The sequence below is a fragment of the Myxocyprinus asiaticus genome, chromosome 9, assembly GCF_019703515.2.
Source record: "Myxocyprinus asiaticus isolate MX2 ecotype Aquarium Trade chromosome 9, UBuf_Myxa_2, whole genome shotgun sequence".
NCBI classification, from domain to species: domain Eukaryota; kingdom Metazoa; phylum Chordata; class Actinopteri; order Cypriniformes; family Catostomidae; genus Myxocyprinus; species Myxocyprinus asiaticus.
In genome coordinates, this window is record NC_059352.1 from 15,249,627 (window position 1) to 15,276,978 (window position 27,352).

The 27,352-nt window shown below is 35.9% G+C and overlaps 1 protein-coding gene and 1 pseudogene across 1 annotated transcript; both read right to left on the bottom strand.

Annotated features, from left to right (window-relative positions):
- LOC127446102 (sodium- and chloride-dependent GABA transporter 2-like) overlaps positions 1–27,352 on the bottom strand; it is a 498,776-nt pseudogene that overhangs the window by 146,596 nt on the left and 324,828 nt on the right.
- LOC127446110 (protransforming growth factor alpha-like) lies at positions 1,691–25,796 on the bottom strand. Its single transcript, XM_051706776.1, has 6 exons — positions 25,558–25,796; positions 19,434–19,574; positions 14,368–14,482; positions 12,273–12,422; positions 11,619–11,728; positions 1,691–8,074 (listed from the first exon to the last, which is right to left on the bottom strand). The coding sequence occupies exons 1-6, from the start codon at positions 25,595–25,597 to the stop codon at positions 8,067–8,069; spliced, it is 564 nt and encodes a 187-aa protein (XP_051562736.1). The 5' UTR covers positions 25,598–25,796; the 3' UTR covers positions 1,691–8,066.

Genomic DNA, 27,352 nt, shown 5'->3' on the forward strand with positions numbered 1-27,352 from the left:
AGCACACTTCCTTTTCGAACTGTTGCCCTCTAGCCGCCACTACAGAGCACTAAGAACCAGAACAGCCAGGCACAGGAACAGTATTTTCCCTCAGGCCATCCACCTCATGAACAGTTAAAAATGCCCCCAAATACTTTCTTTTTGTCAATACAACCATGTGCAATATTCAGTCCATCCATTCCTACTTATATCTATATTTCATTTATATTCTTTAACATATCCTACCTCATCAGTACATCACCTGCACATTACTGTATATCTGTATATAAAATATTTGAACATCATTGCTCTATTGTACATTTCTCTTTATCTGTTATATCTTTTTTATTTTTGTGTCACTATATGTTTAAATGTATATGTTTGTATGTATGTATATATGGTTGCATTCTCTTTGCACTGAAATCTTCTGTCACCATGACAAATTCCTGTGTGTAAGCATACTTGGCAATAAAGCTTACTCTGATTCTGATTTTGGTGGTTGATGAGAGCTTATTTATACCATAATGACCTAATCAAATGAACAATCTATTGACAAATAATATGGAAGTATATTAATGACAAATGGGGAAGCAGTTTCACATGGTTGTATATTTAAGCAGTGAATATTTAAAATGAGAAAATTTCGCACGTCATTATTACAAATTCAATAAAAAATATTCATCTTCCAAAATTATTTTTATTTCATCTTTATTATTCAATAGGTAATATTTTGTTCATTCTATTTCACTTTGCAAATTTGACTAAAATTTCAGTGATGAAAATTTGGTTGGAAATTTGTCCCAAATTTTGGGGCGTGTTGCAATAATCTCATTTGAAATGTATATGTTTAAAAAAAAAAAAAAAACATTGTAGTGCTTTCAGTTAAGCACAGGGTGAATTGAATTTACAAATCGCACCTTTTTGTTTTATTAGCATTTTCCATACTGTCCCAACTTTTTCAGAATTGGGGTTGTAACCTTTTAAGACATAACTGTTAGACATTTTATCTTTAATTCATATCTAGTTCAATGTCACTGTATAAACTATATACATTCAAGTGCTACATATTGTCTTGCAATAAGGTCCTAATAAGTTTCTAAACAATGCTCTCCCACATATTTTGCTATTCTAACTGCACTTTTTTCTGTTGTTGGTATAAATTTCTCTAGGTGATAATCATAGACAAGAAATGCAGTTTTATACCATCTTGCTGATAACATTTCTTCAGTCACTTCCACATTCCTACAGCAGATCCACTGTAGTAAAAACACACCTTACAGTTTAATTGATTTATAAACACTGACTACAGTCCATTGACAACATAGCAGGTGGAACCCCACTAACCAGAGCCCTTTGTGATGACATAGATTGTGATAAAGGTTTATTTGGTGAGGATCTCTCCCTGTTGTTCTTGGTCTTCAGCACCCCCCGATTGCACCAACTAGTGGTGAAGTATAGTAGTAGCAAATGAAGATTGTGCATCAGCACTCTTCTGCTTTTCCTGTAATGCCAAAATGTGCAAGGTTTAATTTCCAACAAAATTTTGACCACTGAAATTTTAGAGGCGAATTTGCAAATCATAATATAATGGACCGAATATTGCCTGTTCAATAATAAAAAATAAAATAAGTAATAAAAATAATAATAATACTTTGGAACTGAATATTGGAAGGTGAATATTTCATTTTTAATAATGAAATTTTGTGCGAAATGTTTTCAATTCAAATATACACATCTTAAATATACAAAAATATGAAATTGCATCCCCAAAAAATGCAAGCAATGTGTTTACTTTTCAATTAGTGCAATTCTGCATGCTTTTTTTTTTAAAAGACATCTGTCATTAAAATACTTCCATAAAATAATCAATAAATAAAGATTGTAATTTAAAAATAATAATTGCAAATAAATAAGGCCAAAGATAAATGTAAAAACATGAAATAAGAAATATAAATTGAGATTACATTACAAAATAAATAGAGCTATTCAAAAATAATAATGAAGTGATTCCTTTAATATTTCACAATTTCCTTTTGTACCAGGATGCAGTCCCCTAAAGTTTTGTTTCCAGCATGCAGCCTGATTTGCAACTACTTGTTTTATTTCTATAGATTAATTCTCCCTGGGCAGCAGATGGAGCTGTAGACTAAGGGATATTGTGAGTTAATTGCCATAACCACTAATGAGTACCAATTATAATTTGTATTATTATTATTCAAGTCAACATTCACTGAATACTCCAAAACAAAAGCTTTTTCATCATTTACTTTTTTTCTCTTCTACTTCATTAGCAAAATGAATTTGAAAAAAATGTGATACAGTTCAGAAAATAATATTATAGATATTAAGGACAACAGAAACAAAACCCAACAGTTTCTGTAGAGTGCTGATAGGAGTGTTCCAATACTGATGGGGGAGGCTGCTGGGCACAAGGTGGACGGTAAAGAGGGACAGATCACTTAACCCTAATACCCAAATACTCTTATTCCTCCCCATCTGCTCCAGCACAGATATCAGCTTTGCTCAGACAATGAAAGAACTACAAACTGGGCCAAAAAAATCAGATGGCAAAATTTAAAACAAGAACCATTTCTCCAGTCCTTCAATTACAGCAAAATTTGTTTTAATATCAGAAGATACTAAAATGTGGCCAAGCACCTGCGCATAGACAGGTGTACTTCTCCATGTGGTACAGAGTGTCCATTCTCTGGGTGTTTCTCCATGAGATGTTCATGTACCCTAAAACTGGAATTTATCCTCTTCTTTTGTGTTTCAATTTCCCTTCTCTATCAGCTTATTGGGCATCTTAAGGGAGTTCCCTCGGCAGAGCGCTTAAATCAAAGCTGGCTTTAGAGGCTAAGCCAGTCGGCTATCAGGGGCTGTGCTGCAATCCAATTGAAAACCTAAATAGGATTGGCAAAACCATCAACAGAGGAACGTGGCAGGGGAAGAAAGGGAGCGAGCATCGAGGTTAGATGTAAAGAGGGAGTAAGAGAAATAAAGATCAAATCAGTATAAATTAAAGGGGGGAAAAGACAAACATAAGATTCTTTGCAAAATAAATTAGCAAAATAATTTACACAAAAACCATTCAATCAAAAAAATAAATGGAGAAAATAAAACAGGAGCAACTGAAGCAGAAAACAGAGTATAAGCACAAATACACAGACAAATTACCACTAACAAGTCGAAAAAAATACTCGCACAAAGTCCGTCACGCATGCACTTTGCATCATGTGCTCATGCACAAGCTTAGCTCCTCTCCACGCTGATCTCTAGGGGCCTGCCTTCCCATCCATCTCACAAAAGGTTTAGCCAAACAAATAAATAAATAAAATAGTGAGTAAATAAATAAAAGGAGCTGAGCTTTTCCCTTAGCAAAACAATGCACTCTGGTGGCAGGCTCTTTGTTCAGCTGTGCCCAAGGTTTTCTGCTTTTATGTTTGTATTTCCAGTTGACCCTCTTAAAATATTCAGAGGATGAAGGATTTAAATGGATGGTGAGGTTAAAAAGAAAGCAATATACAGTAACTTGGCGAGGAGGAAGAGAATGTGCTTCATATGCGGGTGAGTGGGGTAAGCTGTGACACTCTATACTTTAATTGTCTTCTAGGCAAGGAGTAATTAGAAAGAGGTCAATCTAGTATGCAAAGAGAACATGTTGCATGATGTCTGCAATCAACTGAAATTAGAAGAAAGCACCAATAACATATGACCAAAGAATTAGAACTTCAAGTCCAGTGGCACAACTTGCCCATATTAGGGGTAAGTTGAATCAGTGGGTGAATACATGGACATCTTACATTTACAATATAAAAACTTATTCCAAAGTCTTATTTTGCTGCACATTAATCAATTTTTTTTAAACCAGCCATACAAGGTTAAATATTAAAAATATTTGGATGAAGTGAAACAATTTTCAACATTGTGTAATATATATGTAGAAATTGTACTTTTAAGTGCAAAAAACAAAAAAACAAAACGTTTTAAAAGGAATGGTTCCAACAAAAATGAAAATTCTTATAATTTTCTCACCTCAATGCCATACCAAACTCGTATGACTTCCTTCAGCGGGACGCAAACGAAGATATTTTCAAGAATTTATGAGTTTATTTGTCCATCCAGTGTAAGTCAATGGGGTCCAAAACTTATTCACACACTTCCACCAGCTTGACAAATGCGCAGAGTGCTGTATACAAACCAGACACAGTGTTGCCAGGTTCGCAGTTTTCACACCCAGCTGGACACAAGTTAAAATGCAGATGCAAGTTAAATTGATAGAGTTGCCAGTTGAGGTGTTTTGGCATACTTTTAAAAGATACCACGGTCACCAAATTACACCAGGATTGTGGAAAAGGACATACATTTTGGTCTGTTTTCTTCCAAAGGGATCGTATCGCTTCTGAAGGCATGGATTAAACCAAAAGAGTCGTATGGATTACTTTAATGCTGCCTTCATGTTCTTTTTGGAGCTTGAAAGTTTTGGACCTCATTGACTAACTCTGTATGGACAAGAACAACTCATAAATTCTTGAAAATAACTTTGTGTTTCGCAGAAAAAAGAACGTCACAAGTTTGGGATGTGTAAATGAGAGAATTTAACATTTTGGGGGTTAACTACCCCTCTAACATTAAAAAGATGTGTATCACTTTTCTCATGTGCACCTCTCAATCACAGGCCCTCGATATACTATGGGCCCCTTCTAAATAGATGGTCATTAGAGATTAATACCCCATTCTCCCCTACATGAATGAATTACCAAGCTGGTCAAAAAACCTAAAAGGTTTGATGAAATGAGAAATTATCAAAATAAGAACAAATATGCCCACTCCAAAATTTGCAGCACTTAGTGTTATTTGGAAAAAAAATATGCAAAATTAAAGAACACTCAAAATGTCATTCAGTCAAGCACGTGACAGCCATGTCGGAATAATATTCACATAATTCACAATTGCAATATCATTTCATGCTTGACTGATAATCAGTGACAGTCAAGAGAACACCTCATTCTCTATATACAATCAAAACAATTACCACACACTATTTACAAAGCCTTTTTTTCTCCAACATCAAACAAGTGTTTAACAAGACCGTATTTTAAAGAGAAAGACGTCAGTCCACTGTTTTGTCAGTGAATAAACAGCTAACTAGGATGACCACAATTAAATGGAATTCAGTTGGAACAACGCAAGAGATGCAACACTGAGCATCATCTATGGTGTAAAGTACAATACATCTGTTAGTCTATGAGTATGACATCATCATCACGGATGATTGCAATTCTATGTCTGGAAATTTTGCAATGACTGTATGTTCAAAGACTGCTCAGTCCAAAATATCCAATGCCTATTTTATCAAAACAACCAAAGTCTTCTAGACAACAAAAAAAGTTAGTGCATTATTATATTATATTACACATTTCACTATTTGATCAAAATTAATTATAACACTCAATTATGCACCTTATCTTTTTCACAAAACTTTAAATTCTGTCATCATTTACTCAGCCTCATGTTGTGCTAAACCCATATTACTTTCTTCCGTGGAACACAAAGATGTTTAGCATGTTTTTTCCATTCAATGAAAGTGAATGGTGACTGAGGCTAACATTTTGCCTAACATATCTTTTTGCGTTCCACGAAATAATTCATAAGGTTTTGGAACAACATGAGGGTGAGTAAATGATGACAGAATTTTATATTTTTTGGGTGAAGTATCCCGTGAACACTTTCTTTCTTAGTCATTGTTTATTCACATTAATGTACAATCCTTTTTTTTATTATATCAAGCATCAAATGTAGATGTTTAAATAAATTATCACGTGGCTTACCAGGATCAGCCATATAGATAAATAATGATAGAAAACACTGAAAAATACATTTCAATCTGTGCTTTCAGACAGCCTTTCAGTTTAAATCACATAGAATATAACTCATGGATGTTGCCCATGCTAACCAACCATCGAAGTTATTTCTTTGATTAGTCTCTTGGATGAATTCCCTTTCACCTACTGGGGCTTTTGGGATTATTCCATAAAATTCTTATGAAACTACATACAGTGATCAAACTTTAACACTTGGCTGCATGCTCTGATACTAGATCATGGCCAAATCTAAGAAGACTGAAATATTATTTACATTTCCTCTCCTTGACCAGTCATATGTCAGCTTCTAAAAAGTGTTTTGATTTGAGTGGCATATTTTCTTCTGGAACTAACATCTCATTTAACAACTCTGCAGTTGTTAAAGAATGTACAAATAGTAATGATTTATAAATATCTTTGACCCTATTCTGGGAAAAACCTTCCAAAGGGGTCAAACGTCTTTTGCTTTATAACACGAGATAATTGACAAAAACCTTGGGGACAGATAAGACAACAAGAATAAACTTAATACATTTAAAAAGTATTCAGTGTAAAAGCTTTCTTATATCTTGAATAATACTTTGTAAGTTGATAAGGATAATATGCATCAAATTGAATATAATATCCATTATGATCGCTTGTAATTGTACAACATATTTGAGCCTCTGTATGGGCATGCGTGCCCCTAGGCCGTGAAACATTACGTGCACGGTGTCATTTTGATAATAGTGAATCACGCGCTTTAAAAGTACTGTGAAGTGTTTAATTCCTCAAGAACCATGAGTGATTAAACATGCGCTTTATAAGGATCTTTATGCAAATAATCTACATATAAATAGCATGCCATGCCTGTGCAAGCATTTGCTCATTGAAAGTCTATTATTGCACATTACATATTTAAATGTGATTGTATTAACAGTGTTTTGCATGTGTATTCAAAAGGTGCACAGTGAAATATGTGAATTAATTTGTGATCAAACATGTTTGCATCTAATCTTTCTATTGTGAATATGTAGATGCAGATGTGGATTATATTATAATCACGTGTTGCATATGTGTGCTACTATACAGTATATAGTGCACATACAGAGGCTCCATTTACAAATCATTTACAGGTTACAATGATATAAACCTTACAACAATGCCATCTGCTGTGATTAAACACTTTGTGCATGAAGCTTTTGTGGGATTTGTGAGTATTTGCATAACTTAACAAGTTCCATGTCATAATGGATAAAAAAAAATATATATATAAACTGAATTCCATTCAGGTAAAAGTGTTATAGAAAGGATATTACTTGTCCCTGAAAGCCATCCATAGTCTCTGTCGTTTGCTGTTAATCTCTGAAAATCACAATTCTTTATCGTTATTATAAGGAGATCAAGTTAAAAGAAACTGGCAAAGGCATGCTACATGGCTGACCTAAATACTCAAATTACATTAAAGACAATAATTTTAACAAAAGTCTTGGAATAATCTCCCATTGTTTATCCATAACGTGATAAATAATGTGATTAATATATTCCTGTTAAAATTTCTCTTGAACTACTTTTAGTGAGTTTCACATCCCATTAATGGCATATTTTAAGTGTTTTGTTTTTTTTATAATTATGATATATTAAAAAGACAAAAATGGGAGAATTTTGAGGTGTCTTATACATCTTGAAGGATATGTTGAGCTTTATCTTTAGAGTAGGTTCAAACTCTGTTAGTAAGACTGTTTTCTTTAAAACCTGAATTCTCTCTGATATTTTCACTTCAAGATCAGCCATTCCAGGCCTTTTCTTTTTCAAATGGGCCTGTTTCTACATCACTGGATCCTGAATGAATTCACATGCTGTAGTCCGTTGAACCACTTCCATTAGGAGTAAAATGGCACAACCATGTTGTTGTGTTGTGTAGTCGAGTTCCATGCTTATACTGAGTTCTTCTTTCAGAGTTCTGAGTTTTGGAGTTCCATCTTTTTTTAGTTCTTGTCATTGATGTTGTGGTTCAAAAAAAAAAAAAAAACACTTTTTGGAATGACAAGTCTGTCTGAACATAAAAGTTCCACTTTTGGTTGGGTTCTCCCATTGCCCACATCGAAATGCTCTCTATATGTGTTGCGCTTACCAGCTGTGCCAAGGAATGCTGCCAAGGTGTAGTCCAGCGTTAAGGTGGAAGATTTTTAGGTCTCAGGAAACAAATGAGAGAGTATCCGTGTAAGCTCCAGAAAACATGTGTCAAACCACTGCATGTGAAAGGACAAAAAAATAGAAAAAAGGATTAAGTAATTGCAAACAATGCAGAGACTTCCACATAATTCTACATAAGAGAGTGTAGGAGGAAAAATAGAAGGGCTTCACCAAACTACTACACTTGGTGCACTTCACTGAGATAAAATGGTACCTTGTGCGTAGGGAACATTTTCTGATGAGATGAGAAGAAAACATGATGGAAGTGGAAGAGAAAATTGACAAAAATATACATATGTGAGGAATCTTTCAGACAAACACAACACAGTGCTTTATTTAAACCTGATGACATGCAAATGTGTTTAAATGTTACCATGGAAACACTGCCACAGTTCTACCTAACAATTAGAAAAGCCTGACAATGCTGACAAAATATGTGAAAAGTCCTGTTGACCAATCTAATTAAAGGTTTGCAATACTCTGTCAATAAGAGACACTGTGACCAGACTGGTAGTCATGACAGGGTATTTGTCTGGAAAAAATTCCAAAAATTCCATTTCTAATTCCATTAGTAAGTCTGTGGATATTCAGTTCCTTCAGCAATGACGCATAATCTTCCCACTAAGAGATGGAACATATACAGTGTATGCACAATATCATGAAAATAAACAGTCAAATGTTTGGACACACTTACCTAAATTTAAGATTCTAATGCTCTTAAAATCCTTTTGATCTAAAGAGCTTTTTGATCTAAAGGCTAATGCCTTGAAATTAGTTTTATAGACAAATATAAATTGAACCTTTGCTAAGCTCCGCCCCCCTTGGATACCGTTACTCGCTTCGCAGAACTCCCCATAGGAATGAATGGGAGATTGCCGTGAACGGTGCAATTTTTGGCTAAATACTCTCAAAATTGATAACGTTCTTACATGGGCTGAAATGACGAGTGACATTTTAAAGCATATTTATCTGACATTTTTTGTAAAAGAAATTGTTAATTTACACAGTAATTTGATTGAAAACTGTGGAGACTGTGAATCAGAATTGAGGCAATCGATTATTAAAGTCACTTGAAACGAGAAAAGCATAATTTGATGGCGATAACACATCTGATAACATTAGTCTAAGTGAACAGAACTGCTCATAACGTCTCAAAACACAAAAAATTATTTCATCCCTCCTTTCTTTAAAAACCCCCTACAAAAATCTAGGTTACAGTAAGGCCCTAACATGGAAGTGAATAAGGCAATTTTAGGAGGGTTTAAAGGCAAAAAAAATCGTTTTTATGGTCGTTTTAGGGTTTATGGCATTACGTCGTCATGGCAATGAAGTTGTAAAATTGGACATAAATTTACACAGAAAAGGTTAGTAAGCGATTTGTTGTTTTTTTGTTTTGTTTTTTTCCTCCCCTTTTTCTACCCAATTTGGAATGCCCAATTCCCAATGCGCTCCAAGTCCTCTTGGTGGCGTAGTGACAATCTGGGTGGCGGAGGACAAATCTCAGTTGCCTCCACGTCTGAAACCGTCAATCTGCACATCTTATCACGTGGCTTGTTGAGCACGTTACTGCGGAGACGTAGCACATGTGGAGGCTTCAGGCTATTCTCCGCGGCATCCGCGCACAACTCACCACACATCCCACCGAGAGTGAACCACATTATAGCAACCACGAGGAGGTTACCTCATGTGACTCTACCCTCCCTAGCAACCGGGCCAATTTGGTTGCTTAGGAGACCTGGCTGGAGTCACTCAACACGCCCTGGATTCGAACTCGCAACTCCAGGGGTGGTAGTCAGCGTCTTTACAGTAAACGATTTGGTATTTTAATGTTAACAGATTATCCCCATTCACTTTCATTTTAACTGCCTCACTGTAACCCAGATTTTTGCTTCTTTTTTTCAAATATCTATATATATTTTTGTGGTAATCAACATTATGCCACAAATGATGTTGATTAAGCTTAACAGGACAGTTTGTTTAAATTAGATTGTTTTTATTTACGTTTATGAGGTTTTTTTTTTTTTTTTATTTCATTTCCGTTTTAGTTTGTTCATTATAATAACCTTGCTAAAGATTTAATATTATTATTTTCTTTATTATTATTAAAGTCACCAAACTATGAATGTATGGGAATTATGTAGTGACCAAAAATGTTAAACAATTCAAAACTATCTTTTAAACTATATTTTAAAACCCAAACCAGTACAACTTTCTTCTGTGGAATATGAAAGGAGATGTTAGGCAACCTCAGTCACCATTCATTTTTATTGTATAGAAAAAAAGATGCAATGAAAGTGACTAGGTCTAACATTCTGCCTAACATCTGTTGTGTGCCATGGCAGAAAGGAAGTCATACAGGTTTGGAACAACATTAGGGTGAGTAAATGATGACATAATTTTCATTTTCAGGTAAACTATCATGTTAATCAATAAAGACAGTGAATAATTAGAAAGAATGAAATAAACATGTAACTTCATGCTTTGTGGAAATACGTCAATTATAAGTAAAAAAAAAAAAAAATTACGACTCTTTAAATGCGTTTTATTTTAAATAAGATGACTGAATGAAGAATAGACTCACTTGTATTGAACCTCAAAAATTCTTTTAAAATATAGTTTAAAAGATAGTTTTGAATTGTTTAACATTTTTGGTCACTACATAATTCCCATACATTCATAGTTTGGTGACTAATAATAATAAAGAAAATAATAATATTAAATCTTTAGCAAGGTTATTATAATGAACAAACTAAAATGGAAATGAAATAAAAAAATATAACCTCATAAACGTAAATAAAAACAATCTAATTTAAACAAACTGTCCTGTATTGCTTCAAAACTAACTAAAATAAATTATCATTTAGGACTCTCTATAGACATAATGATTTTCATACTGTACAAACTAAATATTCTATCCCCTAACCATCATAGAAACCTTTTGGCATTTTTACATAATACATATATATATATATATTTTATTTTTTTATGGTTTTTTTTATGGTTTTTAAGCCGTCTGAATTACAGGGACACTAGAGGAATCCTCATAAACCACATTTATAGTATAATACCCTCGTAATTACTAGTTTGCAACCTAAAAAATTTCCTCATTAACCTCTCTCTCTCTCTCTCTCTCTACACACACACACACACACACACACACACACACACACACACAAGACTTATCCATTGCTGTTCCAAAAATAAATGGATACAAATCTTTGACTTTGTTTGCAGAACTGTGTTAGTTATAGTGTGCTAGAATCGATTGTGTTCATTATAGTCAGGATACAGGGAAAATCACGGACACATTTTTATGAATAACCATAACCAATTGAAGTTCCCACTTTCTACATTCCCATTAGCCTCTTGTTCAAGGAAGGTCTTAGGACAGAGTGACAACAGATGGCTAAACTAAAAGCTTAAACCCTTGAGCAAAGACAACTCATAGGCCGTTAAAAGTTAATGTCATCGCACATATGCTGGTCTCACTATGTAGGCACCCCCATTGATTATCATAATTAGTCACCGCATGACACTTAACACATCAACCTCCATCTCAGCAAAAAGTTGTGAAAAAAGGAAAATATAGCACCAAAATACCTGTTTCTGAGTGACAGCAGGACGTTCCACTCGTCAGAATATTTCTAGGCTTCTCCGACCAACACGCAATAGGGTTACCTCGCCCAAAACCACCCCGCTTCCACCAACAACTAGAAAGACAATATGTAAAGTTAATACATTACCTATTTCTCCATCCATAACAAAAATGACCTTTCATAGAAAGTGTCTAGTGCAAAGTTAAAGGGATAGTTCACCCAAAAATGAAAATTCTGTCATCATTTATTCACCCTCATGCTACTCCAAACCAGTACAACTTTCTTCTGTGGAATACGAAAAGGAGATGTTAGGCAACCTCAGTCACCATTCATTTTTATTGTATAGAAAAAAAGATGCAATGAAAGTGACTAGGTCTAACATTCTGCCTAACATCTGTTGTGTGCCATGGCAGAAAGGAAGTCATACAGGTTTGGAACAACATGAGGGTGAGTAAATGATGACATAATTTTCATTTTCAGGTGAACTATCATGTTAATCAATAAAGACAGTGAATAATTAGAAAGAATGAAATAAACATGTAACTTCATGCTTTGTGGAAATACGTCAATTATAAGTAAAAAAAAATAAAAATAAAAATTACGACTCTTTAAATGCGTTTTATTTTAAATAAGATGACTGAATGAAGAATAGACTCACTTTAGAAGAGTGCAGAGCAGCATGATTAGAACACTGCCCACCACACACAGCACCAGCATGGTGGCCACAGTCTGCTGCCTGTGGTTAGATGCCACCACTGCCAAAAGGTCTGCATGTTCGCAGCGCATACCCACAAAGCCAGGGTGACACCTACACACATATATGTGCCACTTATTATAATTGAAAAGGGAGTTTTATATTTGAAAACCCAGTATTACCATAAGCAATGAAAAAGACAAGTTTGCTTAAAGGCATAGCTCACCAAAAAATGAAAATTGTCGTCATCATTTACTCACCCTCATGTTGTTTCAAAACAATATGACTTCCTTTCATCAAACACAAAAAGAAATGTTAAGCAAATCGACAGCATTAGTCACCATTTCCTTTCATTGCATATTTTATCCTTACAATGAAAGTGAATGAGTATGAGCCTGTCATTCTGCCTAACATTTACTTTTGTGTTCCACAGAAAGAAAGAAATTCATATGGGTTTGGAACAACATAAGTTTTTTGGTGAACTATCCCTTCTTTGAATATTCAATATTTACCAGATAGAAGAGCATTTTAGTAAAAGCATTTCATTTGAAAATGAAGAATCTACCAGTATTATTGTCATTTTCATACAAATTTTATATTTTGAGGTAAACTACTATATATGGATGTGGACATAAAATTTTATAAGTCTCCTCACTAAAGGAAAACTCATACCAGCTCAGACACTGACCAAATCAGATTTGAATTCAGCTATTGTGTCAAATTTATCCACAGAAAAGCAATTTAGAAAATAACAAAACTGCAAGGACAGCTCAACGAAACAGCCTCCAGCAACAATTTATCCAAGTGAGTCAGTTGTTCAAACTGGTAGCACCAATTCAAATCTTATTATTTTATATGAGCAATAAAAAAATAAAAATAAATGCAAATTGCCATAGTGATGCTGGCAGGGACGGCAGCACTATAAAGCAGCAATCCTTTATTGCTTATTATGTCTCAGCTCTACTGATGTGCATATGCCACAAAATTATTACATTGTTGAACACATCTGATTTGATCACTTGGAAATAACAGTACAAGCAGATTGTTTTAAGGATAAAAAAATAAAAAGGAAAAAAACATGTAGTTTAAACACAGCCTTAAGCCAAGTCCACACTAATACATTCTCGATTGAACAGCATTTTCCTCCACCGAAAACAGAGACTTTGGATAACACTCTCTAGTACCACACTCTTTCAAAAACTATGATGTTGGGCAACGGAAAACAGTTTTGAACTTTAAACGTATTAGAGTGGATGTAGCCTTAGACTTAAGATCAGATTATAAACGGACAAGGAAAAGAGTGCAAGTAAATATATTAAAATATTAGTTTTTAGTTTTTTAACTAAACTCAATAACATAAATTCTATTGAAAATAGAAAATAGCAATAACTCAGTTTGAAAAAAAAATTATAAATGCAACATTATTTACAAGTACATTGATTTTCACTATAGATACTATAATAAAATATGGCAGAATTTAAAACTGTGACATTACAAAACCGCTAAAACTGAAACATTACACTTACTAAAGTGACATTATTTGATGACATGTGCTTTACACGTGACATGAATGATTTGGTTTTGCTCAAGATATTACGTTTTCCTTCATCTAAAATAGCAAATGTCAAATGAGCATTTTCTATCAACTCCACTGATGTGGAAGTACTGCTATATTTCTCTTATATTTAAATTGTTCTGATATAAAATGCTTAAAGGTGATGTAATTCTTACGATTTTATCATCAATGTTTCGATGTTTGTTTGTTTGAGCATCCCGGACAGACTGACATAGCAACATGGGCTCAACCAGTGTGTGTGAGTTTGGTGTGGGATTCTTTGTTTGCCAACCAATGGAAAATGGGGAGAGTGTTAGGGAAACAAATTTGAAGACAGTTATTATTTTTGCTAGTGCTGCAGAAACTGTACACTTCACCTTCGACAGATAAACTAACCTAGCCTCTTGAATCTTTCTAGAGCAAAACAGGTTCCAGTCACATAAGGAGCACATGTAATCACACTCTATATTCTTAAGTCTTTGAATCTCAGGTTTTTGTACTCACACACACGCAGGTGTCTCTTCCAGGATGAGAAAGCGGCATGTGCCGTGGAAGCAGAATTGGCTGTGGGAGTCGGGACAGTCATCAAAGTGAGAGTGGAAAGCGGCTGCTATAAATTCTTCAACCACAAATAGAGAGAGACAGAGTTTATTGCTGAAATCAATGACAATATCTTATTTAAAATGCAATGTTTTATTTATGATGTTAGTCAGGATAGAAGCCATATTTAATTTAAAACAAATGACAAGGCAGTGAGGGATACAGTCAGTTCAACACGTTGTACTGGTGTATACCCTGGTGTCGATCGACGAAACATTAAACATTTTTCCAAAGAATTTCCCTGGTGTTGATTGAGAAAAATAGGTTGTGAAATTTAGATGTGACTTGAAAACTTAAGACAATTTTGCTTATAGTCACGTCAAATTAAATATGGTGTATACTCTGGCTAACACCCATAAACAGAAAATTACAAATCTATGCCATTTTTAAGGATTTGCAAGTGTTATTTTCAATATCTTATTTAAAATACATATTAATGAACATTTATGCCCTCACTTGATATCTCAAATTTGTAAACAGCCTACAGGATGACCTACATTAATCACTGACCTCACTTTAAAACAAACAAGAAGCATACTTCAAATTAACTTTGACAAATTTTCCCGCCCTTAAAGCTAGAACCAATTTGTAAAATACAACCCCAACTCCGAAAAAGTTGGGACGTTATGAAAAATGCTAATAAAAACAAAAAGTAGTGATTTGTAAATTATATTCACACTTTGCTAAATTGAAAACACTACAACTACACATTATATGATGCTTTACCTTGTGAATTTCATCGTTTGTTTTATGTATTTGTTTTTTGAGACGGGCATTTTAAGACTAATAACAATTTGATGAGTTGAAATAAGGCGATGTGAAACAGGAAATGTGAAACAGGAAATGTGAAACAGGCGAGGCAATCGTATAAGGAGCCTCCAAAAACAGCCTAGTTCTTCAAGAGCAAGGATCATTCGAGACTTGTCAATTTGCCAACAGATGCTTCAGCAAGTAATCCAGCACTTTGAGAACAATGTTCCCCAAAGACAAATTGGAAGGATTTTGGGCATTTCACCCTCTACAGTGCATAATATAGTTAAAAGACTCAATGAATCTGGTCAAATCTCAGTGCGTAAAGGGCAAAACGAAAACCACTTATGAACGCGTGTGATCTCTGATCCCTCAGACATCACTGTCTGAAAAAACATCATTCATCTGTAATGGATATCATGAACATGGGCTTGGGATAACTTTAGTAAACCTTTGTTAGCCAACACCATTCACCACTGCATCCACAGATGCAAGTTAAGACTTTACTATGCAAAGCAGAAGCCCTACATCAATACTGTCCAGAAGCACTGCCAACTTCTCCTGGCTCGGTCTCATCTTAGATAGAAAGTAGAACAGTGGAAGTGTTTTTTGGCCGATGAGTCCACATTTAAAAAACACAGCCGTCGTTTTCTCCAGGCCAAAGTGGAAAAGGACCATCCAAGTTGTTATCAGCATCAGGTCCAAAAGCCAGTGTCTGTCTGGGTAGGGGGTGTGTCAGTGCCCATGGCATAGGTAACTCGCACATCTGTGAGGTCACTTTAATGCAGACAGATATGTACAAATTTTGGAGCAGCACATACTGCCATCCAGCACGGTCTTTTCCAGGGACGTCCCGGCATTTTCAGCAGGACAACTTCAAACCACATACTGGCTGAATAAGCAGAGAGTGCGGGTGATAGATTGACCTGCCTGCAGTCCTGACCATCTCCACTTGAGAGTGTGTGGTGCATTATGAAGCGCACAATATGGCAATGAAGACCCCGTACAATTGTGCAGCTGAAGACCTGCATAATGGATGAATGGGGGAAAATTCCACTTCTTAAACTTAACAAACTTGTGTCTTCAGTGCCTAAATGCTTAAGTGTTATTAGAAAAAATATTGATGTTTCACAGTGGTAAACACTCGACTGTCCCAACGTTTTTGGAATGTGTTGCAATCATCTGATTTGAAATTACTGTACATTACACAAAACAATGACATTCACAAGGTAAAACATCATATGTTTAGTTGTAGTGCTTTCAATATAGCAAAGGGTGAATATAATTTACAAATAACTCCTTTTTGCATTTATTAGCAATTTTCATAATGTCCCAACTTTTTCGGAACTGGGATTGTATGATGGAAGTCACTGGAAGAAAGAAAAATGAATGTTAAAAAAAAAAAAAAACCTTTAAAAGAATGTTCTCAGCCAGGTTACAAATTAAAATTAGGCCACATCCACACATAAGTTTTTGTTTGAAAAAATGTAATTTCGCTATGTTTTGGCTTTCAGTCCACACTGAGACAGCGTTTTTGTCCAGCGAAAACAAAGCTTATCGAAAGTGCTCTCCCAAGCAGATACATTTGAAAATGCCATCTTCACATTGTAGTGTGGACAGGGAAAGCAGAGATATCTGAAACTGATGACGTATTTGTTGTCATGTGACACAGTCATGTGTCCATTCAACCCAAAACAATCCAGATGGCGGCCCATGTTGTAGCGACGTTGTTGTGCCTGCTATCTACTTTTATAGCATTGTTAAAGATGAATGTTTCTTTGTACAACCTTCACATTGCATTCCTTCAAAGGCGACAGGAAGTTTATTCGGAATTGCTGTCCGGTGGCGGAACACGAGGACAATTGCGTTTCAGACTGGATTCTCCTTTCTTAGGATGGACAAGATCTGAGGGACTTTCATTAAATTGCTGGACTCTCTTTGTCTACAGAAGGTATTTACAGTTGAAGACTGAAGTTTACATACACCTTAGCCAAATACATTTAAACTCAGTTTTTCACAATTCCCGACATTTAATCGTACAAAACATTCCCTGTCTTAGGTCAGTTAGGAGCACTACTTTAAGAATGTGAAATGTCAGAATAATAGTAGAGAGAATTATTTATTTCAGCTTTTATTTATTTCATCAAATTCCCAGTGGGTCAGAAGTTTACATACACTTGTTAGTATTTGGTAGCATTGCCTTTAAATTGTTTAACTTGGGTCAAACGTTTTGGGTAGCCTTCCACAAGCTTCTCACAATAAGTTGCTGGAATTTTGGCCCATTCCTCCAGACCGAACTGGTGTACCTGAGTCAGTTTTGTAGACCTCCTTGCTCGCACATGCTTTCTCAGTTCTGCCCACAAATTTTCTATCGGATTGAGGTCAGGGCTTTATAATGGCCACTCCAATACCTTGACTTTGTTATCCTTACGCCATTTTGCCACAACTTTGCTTGGGGTCATTGTCCATTTGGAAGACCCATTTACCCATTTGTGATGTCTTGAGATGTTACTTCAATATATCCACATAATTTTCCTTCCTCATGATGCCATCTATTTTGTGACGTGGACCACAACATAATGCTGCCACCCCATGTTTTACGGTTGGGATGGTGTTCTTCGGCTTGCAAGCCTCACCCTTTTTCCTCCAAACATAACAATGGTCATTACAGCCAAACAGTTAAATTTTTGTTTCAATAGACCAGAGGACATTTCTTCAAAAAGTAAGATCTTTGTCCCCATGTGCACTTGCAAACTGTAGTCTGGCTTTTTTATGGTGGTTTTGGAGAAGTGGCTTCTTCCTTGCTGAGCAGCCTTTCAGGTTATGTCGATATAGGACTCGTTTTACTGTGGATATAGATACTTGTCTACCTGTTTCCTCCAGCATCTTCACAAGGTCCTTTGCTGTTGTTCTGGGATTGATTTGCACTTTTTGCACCAAATTACGTGCATCTCTAGGAGACAGAATGTGTAGTCCCAAGGTGTTTATACTTGCATACTATTGTTTGTACAGATGAACGTGGTACCTTCAGGCATTTGGAAATTGCTTCCAAGGATGAACCAGACTTGTGGAGGTCAGCAATTTCTTTTCCAGAGGTCTTGGCTGATTTCTTTTGATTTTCCCATGACGTCAAGCAAAGAGGCACTGAGTTTGAAGGTAGACCTTGAAATACATCCACAGGACACCTCCAATTCAGTACACCTCCTATCAGAATCTAATTGGTTAATTGTCTAAAGGCTTGACATCATTTTCTGGAATTTTCCAAGCTGCTTAAAAGCACAGTTAACTTCGTGTATGTAAACTTCTGACCCACTGGAATTGTGATATAGTCAATTAAAAGTGAAACAATCTGTCTGTAAACAATTGTTGGAAAAATTACTTGTGTCATGCACAAAGTAGATGTCCTAAACGACTTGCCAAAACTATAGTTTGCTAATATTAAATCTGTGGAGTGGTTAGAAAATGAGTTTTAATGACTTCAACTTAAGTGTATGTAAACTTCTGACTTCATCATTATTATTCATCATACAACAGTTTTCATCCAAAGCAAACTGAAATGCACCAATTATAGGGGTACTCTCCCAAAGGATTTTTCTTTTGGATAAAGGGCAGAACTGTAATAGCCATGAACCACCCAATGAGACAGGAAGAGCTGTCTTATTGACATGTAAAATGATCAATCATAGTTCGTATTGTATTTCTGTGCCGTGTGTCAGAGACAGATTATACCAAAATAAAATAATGTTGTAGGGGGAAATATTTAGTAAAGGTGTCGCAATCTCCACAAACGATTGTACAGAAAACACACAGAAAAATACTGGGAAATGTTTAGACTAAGTATAATACAAAAAAATAAGTACTATTTTAAACACATAACTAATAAAACAAAGAAGAACATTGAGTTCTGCTCTGTCAAGGACCGTGGCATTATCGTCCCATGTCTGTCTTGTGTTTCGCTGTCTGTCTTTGTGTGAGTGCACGGTTTCGGTTGCATTACCTGCCGTGTGCTCGTCTGTCTTTTACTGACACGGGTGCATCACGCTTTTGTCATCTTGGCAGCATGCACTCGCGTCAATAGTTTGTCTGTCTCTTGCGAACATGGGTGTGCCTCGCGTCGTGCTTGCGTTGCGTGCCTTTTTATTCAGGCACATACATAGCATTTTAGACCTATGTAACCCAAAGTAAGCAGAGCATAAAAGAAAAGAGTAGACAGAGCATACTTTTGACCCGTGTAGTAGTTGTTGTTGTGGTTGTGCTGGTGGTGGTTGTTGTGCTGCTGGTGGTAGTTGTTGTGGTGGTGATTGCAATGGTTGTCGTTGAGCTAGAATTTTCTTGGACCTGCCCATAAGTAAAAAGGGAGCCTACAAATAAAAAAACAACAGGTAAATATTCAAAAACATATTCATCAGCAAACTACAATGACACTCCAGTGTGTGTAACACAGGGTTCCCACACTTTTTGTTATAAGACACAACATTGTAAAAGTAGTACATAGTAAAGCCATTTTGATTCAGACCGATTCGCTAATGAATAATACAAACCTATTTATGAACCCTTTTGACTGATTCACTGAATAAAACCAGCTTAAAATTTGCTTATAAATCAGACATCATATGGCTTGTGAGCAAGTTTTACTCCACACAAGAGCAATATATATCCCCTGAAATATTTTAGAGCAGAGCATAACTAGAAAAATTAGTTTGTAGGAGTTGGGGTTGTATTTTAAAATTGAGAGTTTTGTCATTTTTAGGCCTGGAAAACACAATTTTTTAAAACCTGAATATTTCCAGGGCTCCCATGACAGCAGGAACCCTGTAAACAGATCAAAATAGAATAACATTATGATGAGGTGTACGAAACTATCCAAATATCACTGCTACACACTTACAGTAAATTCAAAAATTATGAACACCTTACCCAAATGTGAAAATGAGGATCCAGAAAAGTGACAAATTGACAGACTCATAACCATTATAGCAAAGAGAAAACAGTGGAGCAACAGCATCACACACTAGAAAACAAAAGACTTGAGTGGCATACAGCACAGACAAATGAGAAATAGCTACTGAAAGCCAACTTGTTCAGAGATCAATTAAAATGTCATGGAACAAGAGTGGGAGTTTGTAACTTCTGACCTTCAGACTATTTGTAGAGCTGTTACAGGGAGTGCTTGGGTTAAGATAAATTAAAGGGGATTTGTGATGCGGATTTCAATCACAACCTCCACAAACAAATGTGAGATGCTATTGGAGGAGTGCAAATTCACTCTTACATTTACAGATAATGGCAAGGCAGAACCATTTCAGAATCATTCCAGATGGTCTGGAATGTCACGAACAAAGACAAGCAGAGTGATACAAACAGTGAAACATTCCACTGCTGTAATAAGAAATATCAGCACTCTTGGAATGCCCCTTGTCCAATCAACCCAAAGGATCGGAATAAACAGTTTTATAACAAAAGATCATTCCATATAGGCCTACATTCTCTTTAAACACCTGAAAACCATTGATTGTGCTTAAGAAAAATGGCTATTGTTGTGCTATTAAAAGAGTCCAGAACCTCAAGGCACCTTCTGATTCTGAGTGCTCACACAAAGCCTTATGAAAATCCTTGGTAACTTACCAAGACTAAATTTTATTGCATTGCAGCATAGAAAAAAAAAATCCTCAGACATACTTTTCTGCTTGCAATTATGCTCTAGTCGTTGTATGCATCCTGTTAGGCCAGGTTAACGTTTAAAACACAGGCATCCAACAAGCTGACCGTCTGCCTGATAGAAAAATCTTGTAGGGAGCTCAACTAACAACATAACAAAACTGTGCAAATTAAACACTTTCTGTCTGAAAAAGGGGATGCTTTTTTAAACTTTTTGTCCTGGAATATTTGTTTTCTACACTCACAATAAAAAGCATTATATAGCACAAAACTAAATCATCTTTGGACATCCTTGAGCCACCCCAAAACCTGACTTACCTTGTGTGTTAATGTTCAAATAGCAAATACATTTTATTTCTAGTGATTTTATACACTGCCTGGCCAAAAAATAAAAAGTTGCATACTCTAATATTACACTGGACCGCCTTTAGCTTTGATTATGGCACGCATTCGTCCTGGCATTGTTTCAACAAACTTATGCAACATCACAACATTTATTTCTGTCCAGAGTTGCATTCATTTTTGGCCGAGATCTTGTATTGATGACGGGAGAGTCGAACCACTCTGTAAAGTCTTCTCCAGCACATCCCAAAGTCTTTCAGGGGGGTTAAGGTCAGGACTCTGTGGTGGCCAATTCATGTGTGAAAATGATTCCTCATGCTCCCTGAACCACTCTCACAATTTGAGCCCGATGAATCTTGGCATTGTCGTCCTGGAATATGCCTGTGCCTTCAGGGAAGAAAAATTCCATTGAGGGATAACCTGGTCATTCAGTACATTCAGGTAGTCAGCTGACTTCATTTTATCACTGCATAACATTGCTAAGCCTAGACCTGACCAACTGAAGCAACCCCAGATCATAACACTGCCTCCAGAGGCTTGTACAGTGGGCACTATGCATGACGGGTGCATCACTTTGGAACAGGGTTAATCTGGACTCATCAGATCACATGACCTTTTTACATTGCTCCACCTTTATGCTCCCTAGCAAACTTAAGTTGTTTTTTTCCAATAAGCCTCATTAACAAGCAGGGTTGGGGAGTAACGAAATACAAGTAATGGGAATACGTATTTAAAATACAAAATATAAGTAACTGTATTCCACTACAGTTACAATTTAAATCATTGGTAATTAGAATACAGTTACATTCAAAAAGTATTTTGATTACTGAAGAGATTACTTTGCATTTTATTGTCATTTGTTTCATTTGATATTTAGTCCTTTCAGATGGAAACCTGTATACATATAAATGATGTGATCCAAAGTGTATTTGAACAGCGGTGAAAATATATGATGAGTTACATTCATACAAGCAGACAGAGAAGTAAGTCTGAAGTAAGTTTGGAGCAGAAGAAATAGATATAAACCTAAAATGCTATTTCTAGCCATTTTACATGCACATTACCAGGCACGATCATATTTTTTTATCAAGAAAATTCACGTTGGATCATAATTTTTTTTTTTTTTCTAGTAAGACCTTTGATATTAGGGCAAAAATCTTATTCTTGATAATAATTTTTGTATTGTTTTCCTGTTAAATTATCTAAAAATCATTAAAACAAGAACAATTTGATTGATGCATAAGATATTTAGGTTTTTCAGAGAATGTATTTTTAACATGTGTATTTTGTCTTACTGTACTGGCAGAGTTTTTATAGTCAAAACAAGTGAAAAAAATCTACCAGTGCTGAAGAAGTAATCCAAATTATTTAGAATACGTTACTGACCTTGAGTAATCTAACAAAATACGTTACAAATTAAATTTCACAGCATGTATTCTGTAATCTGTAGTGGAATACATTTCAAAAGTAACCCTCCCAACCCTGCTAACAAGTGGCTTTCTTGTGGCCACACAGATGTTTAGTCCCAATCCTGTAAGTTCTCGTCGCATTGTGTGTGTGGGAATGCTCTTACTTTCACTATTAAACATAGCCGTGAGTTCTACTGTTGATTTTTTATGATGAGACTTCACAAAGCATTTTAATGATCTCCGATCATGATCATTCAAGATTTTTGTCCAACCACATTTCTTCCGTGAAACTGATGGTTAACCACTATCCTTCCAGGTTTTAATAATGTGTTGGACAGGGGGCCTGGGTAGCTCAGCAAGTAAAGACGCTGACTACCACACCTGGAGTCGCAAGTTCGAATCCAGGGTGTGCTGAGTGACTCCAGCCAGGTCTCCTAAGCAACCAATTGGCCCGGTTGCTAGGATGGGTAGGGTCACATGGGTTAACCTCCTCATGGTTGCTATAATGTGGTTCTCGCTCTCAGTGGGGCACATGGCAAGTTGTGCGTGTATGCTGCGGAGAATAGCGTGAGCCTCCACATGCACTAGGTCTCCGCACTAATGCGCTCAACAAGCCACGTGATAAGATGCGGGGATTGAATGTCTCAGACGCAGAGGCAACTGAGATTCGTCCTCCGCCACCCGGATTGAGGCGAGTCACTATGCCACCATGAGGACCTAGAGCGTATTGGGAACTGGGCATGCCAAATTGGGGAGAAAAGGGAAGAAAATTAATAAATATAAAAATTATGCGTTGGACAGTTCTTAACCCAAATCCGGTGATTTCAGCAATCTCCATATAGTTTTCTTTGCTTGATGCAGGCCAATAATTTGTCCCTTCTGAAACACAGTAACATCTTTTCCACGACCACACGATATGTCTTCCGACATGGTTATTTAAGAAATGAGAAGCTACATACTGAATCAGTTAGGGGTAAAAGATTTGTTGCCAGCTGAAACATATTAATCACTGCAATAATGATCCACTCATAGGCTCTTAAGTATCTGCTTATTTAAAACCAAACTGTGATTTATTTATTTATTTATTTATTTTTTGCCAGGCAGTGTAATACAAATTGGGTTAATTGTTCCTTAAAGCAACATTGTATTAAAGTTCATAGTTCACTCAAAAATATAAATTCTGCCATAATTTATTCACCCTCTTGTTGTTCAAAACCTGTATGTCTGTCTTTGCATCTTTTTACCATTCAATAAAAGTTATTTATGACTCAGGCTACTGTAAATTATGACAGAATTTACATTTTGAGGTGAACAAACCCTGTACCTGTAGCGCTGTGTGCGCTGGATACATGACTAGCCATTTTCGCCATCAATTTACTTAATCGTGTCTTTGTTTTGGTAGATGCTGTCAATATGACATTGCTCATTTTCATCAGCCCAAATATTCTGAAGAGCCCTGGTTTTGTCAACTGATCAGTACTGAAGATTCTCCATTCTCCGTTGATCTGTTGATGTAAGCTGGTAGCTAGATATGAAAAACTGGGGAATGAGTATTTTGGTGCTAAAACATCTGACCTGACTCATCAAAACTCCAGCTTTGAATTTGACCCCGTCTCAATCCCCAGTTGGCCTTCTTTGGCACAAGGGTAATCGGCGGGCCAGGGCGCTTGGCAGTAGGCCCAGAGGAAGCCCAGACGAGGCACAATGAAGCCCCGGAAGTGACAGTGGGAACGCAACTGGCCCTCATTTGGTCAATTCTGTCAATGGAGAATGGCCAGACTGATTTGTGCTGACAGAAAGGCTATGGTAACTCATATAACTACTCTGTACAATTGTAGTGAGCAGAATAGCATCTCAGAAAGCACAACACATCAAACCTTGAGGCGGATGGGCTATAACAGCAGAGCACCACGTCGGACACTTTATAAGGACCATAGTGTTCCTAATAAAGTTCTCAATGAGTTGCTCGCTGTACATGTAATCAGTTACTCCGACGCATCAAGCAGTTTTAAACTGTATTTTATGACTTGCTTACTATCTATGTGAAGTGACAATACCACTACAAAAAGATTAATCATTCAAAGGATACAGGTTATGGAAAAAGGCTTGCAAACAAATCACTGGCTGCCATCTTCCCAAAAAGAGTACAACAAACCTAGGAAACTGCTTGGTCAAACCCTGTGGCTTTACAACAGCTTTGGAAAAACTACCCTTTGAAACGTGAACCTTGGTTTTAATTCTTTGATGAAACCTGAATGACTTTCCCTCTCTGAAACAGAGAACAAGAACGTGCCTTCATTGTTAGGACAAAGCAATAAAGGATGGAGGCTGAAGAATGGCTCTATATTTAAACTAAGCTCTGTTAACCTTGTTAATGACAGCAGAGCAAGACCACTGAGCCAAAGAAGCTGTTGGACAAAGGAGGACAGCAAACTAATACATCGTTTGTATTGTACCCTGCTTGATACTTACACATACAAATAAATAAATACATAAATAGCCCTAATAACACTGACATGCTAATATTGTTTGATTCACGGTGAGATACATTTGATAAGGTTGAAAAGCAGTAAAACAAAGAAGTAGTTAAATTATATGATGGGTTCCCAGTTCTTCACTATTAAAGAGTACTGCCTAATCAAGACGATTTAACAATGATACATGAAAAATGCCTTGCAAATCAACTACATATCATTTATACAACTATTCTTTTAAACACTCTTACCCAACCCACTTTCAAAATGCAATGTATGAGCTCAACCCTGATATTGATATGATATTTTGAGTCTGTATATTCTAAAAGCTTCTGAAATTTCTCCCAATATTTGGCATGGTGCATCACTACTTAATGTAGGCTAGTATTTACATTTTAAAAAATGTCAATAATACAGGTGCAGCTGAAAGTAACATGAACTAAATAAATAAATATACTCACCGGTGAGAAGAAATACTGTGTCCCAAAAAGCACGATACATCTTTGTAAGGCTTTCTGTGATTTCTTGGTCAAGGTCTCGCAGCGTCGTCTCTTAAATGAAGTGATCTGTTTGCCAACATAGATGAAGGCACGCGAGTTTTCTAGAGATTGACCGAAATTACTGGTAGTCCTTTGCATTGGTCTCAATTTGAATTTGCATAGTTAAACTGTTTGCATGTTCGTTGTAGTTTCATCTATCCTACTCGACACACGACACCACGCGGCGATCCAGGTACTTTGAACTTGACGTCAAACTTCAGCAACGGTGAGCTCGGTTTTACCACTGACGTCATATGAAGACGTATAACGATTGTTTATAATATTTTTGTTTATTTTATTTATTTTGAGGATAGAAATCGCAGAGAAACATTGGTTACCTTCAGAAATAATTTTCAAATCACTCATAGAGCACATTTGTCCCTCTCCTTGACATCCTTAGCATCTTTATTCAACGACTTGTTTCCAGATATCCTAAAATACGTTTAATTGAAAAACATTCTCTCATCACAATAATTTTAATTTAGTTTTATTTATAGGCTGTACATTTGGTAAACTGGTTAAAATTGAATGTACAAATTGTATTTAACTATTTTTTTATTTTATTTTTTAAGAAGGATTATTTAATCTAGCAGTAAATGTTACCATTTTTTATTATTGTGAACTATGACCTGTATTGACGTTGTCAGTGATATATAAATACATGCGTTCATTCATATTAAATGTACTGACCATAATTCCACCCTGTCTTCGCTTTTACAATTGATTACTTTGAACAGAAAGTGCACACAATTCCATCTGTTGCCTTTGAAACCAAGTATTATCTGTTTTCCAAAAGAAGTGTGTTTGAAGAATGAGTATGATAATTTTTCACGTTTATTTTCAGGCTTTTGGTCAGTTGTTTCTTTAGAACTGGTGGAGCTGGTAGATTACACTTTACTGGCCACCTTTTTTTAATTTCTCCCTGTCTATTTCTATTCTGGCTCAGGTTTTCCTTCACGTGCATGACATGGTGTGTTTGTTTCCGAACCACTCCCACTGGTATATTCTTTCCTGGTTAAAAATATTTCCACAAGATTAGATTATACTGAAGGCCAAATTTAGTTAAGACAACACAGGAGTTGTGAAAATAGGCCACTGTGACACAACAGTTTTCTTTCAGTTTTTTTTTTTTCTAATTTAGTGTGTATATACATACACACTACCCACTTCCTTCACCACTTCTGCAATTGCATAATGGGAGTCAAGAATGCAAAATGTGTGATAACATTATGTTGCCCCCTAGTGGAATGAACAGGTAAGCTCATTATTATTTTAAATTTCATTTGCATTTAGAGGAGTGACCAGGTAATGCAGGGCCTGGTCTGGGGACAGTCTAGAATTTGACAATGTGATCTGGAACTTTAAATTAAGATAGCAGTGTGCGAGAGTAATAATACATTATTTCATGTTTCAAGAAGGCTATTTGAGTTAGATGAAACATGCCAAGAAAAACCCACCAGATGAGATATTAAAAAAAAAAAAAAAAGTAGGCTATATCCTACTGCTATTGCATTTTATGTAAGATAAAGAATTAAGTGATATATGACTAACTGAATAACTATACTGTATGTAGAAGGATACCACTTTTTGTATTGTGCAATATAATTTAAGCTTAATCGACATCATTTGTGGCATAATCTTGATTACCACCAACATTTGTAATTTTGACTTGGTAAAAAAAAAAATAAAATACAAAAAAAATAAATCTGGGTTACAG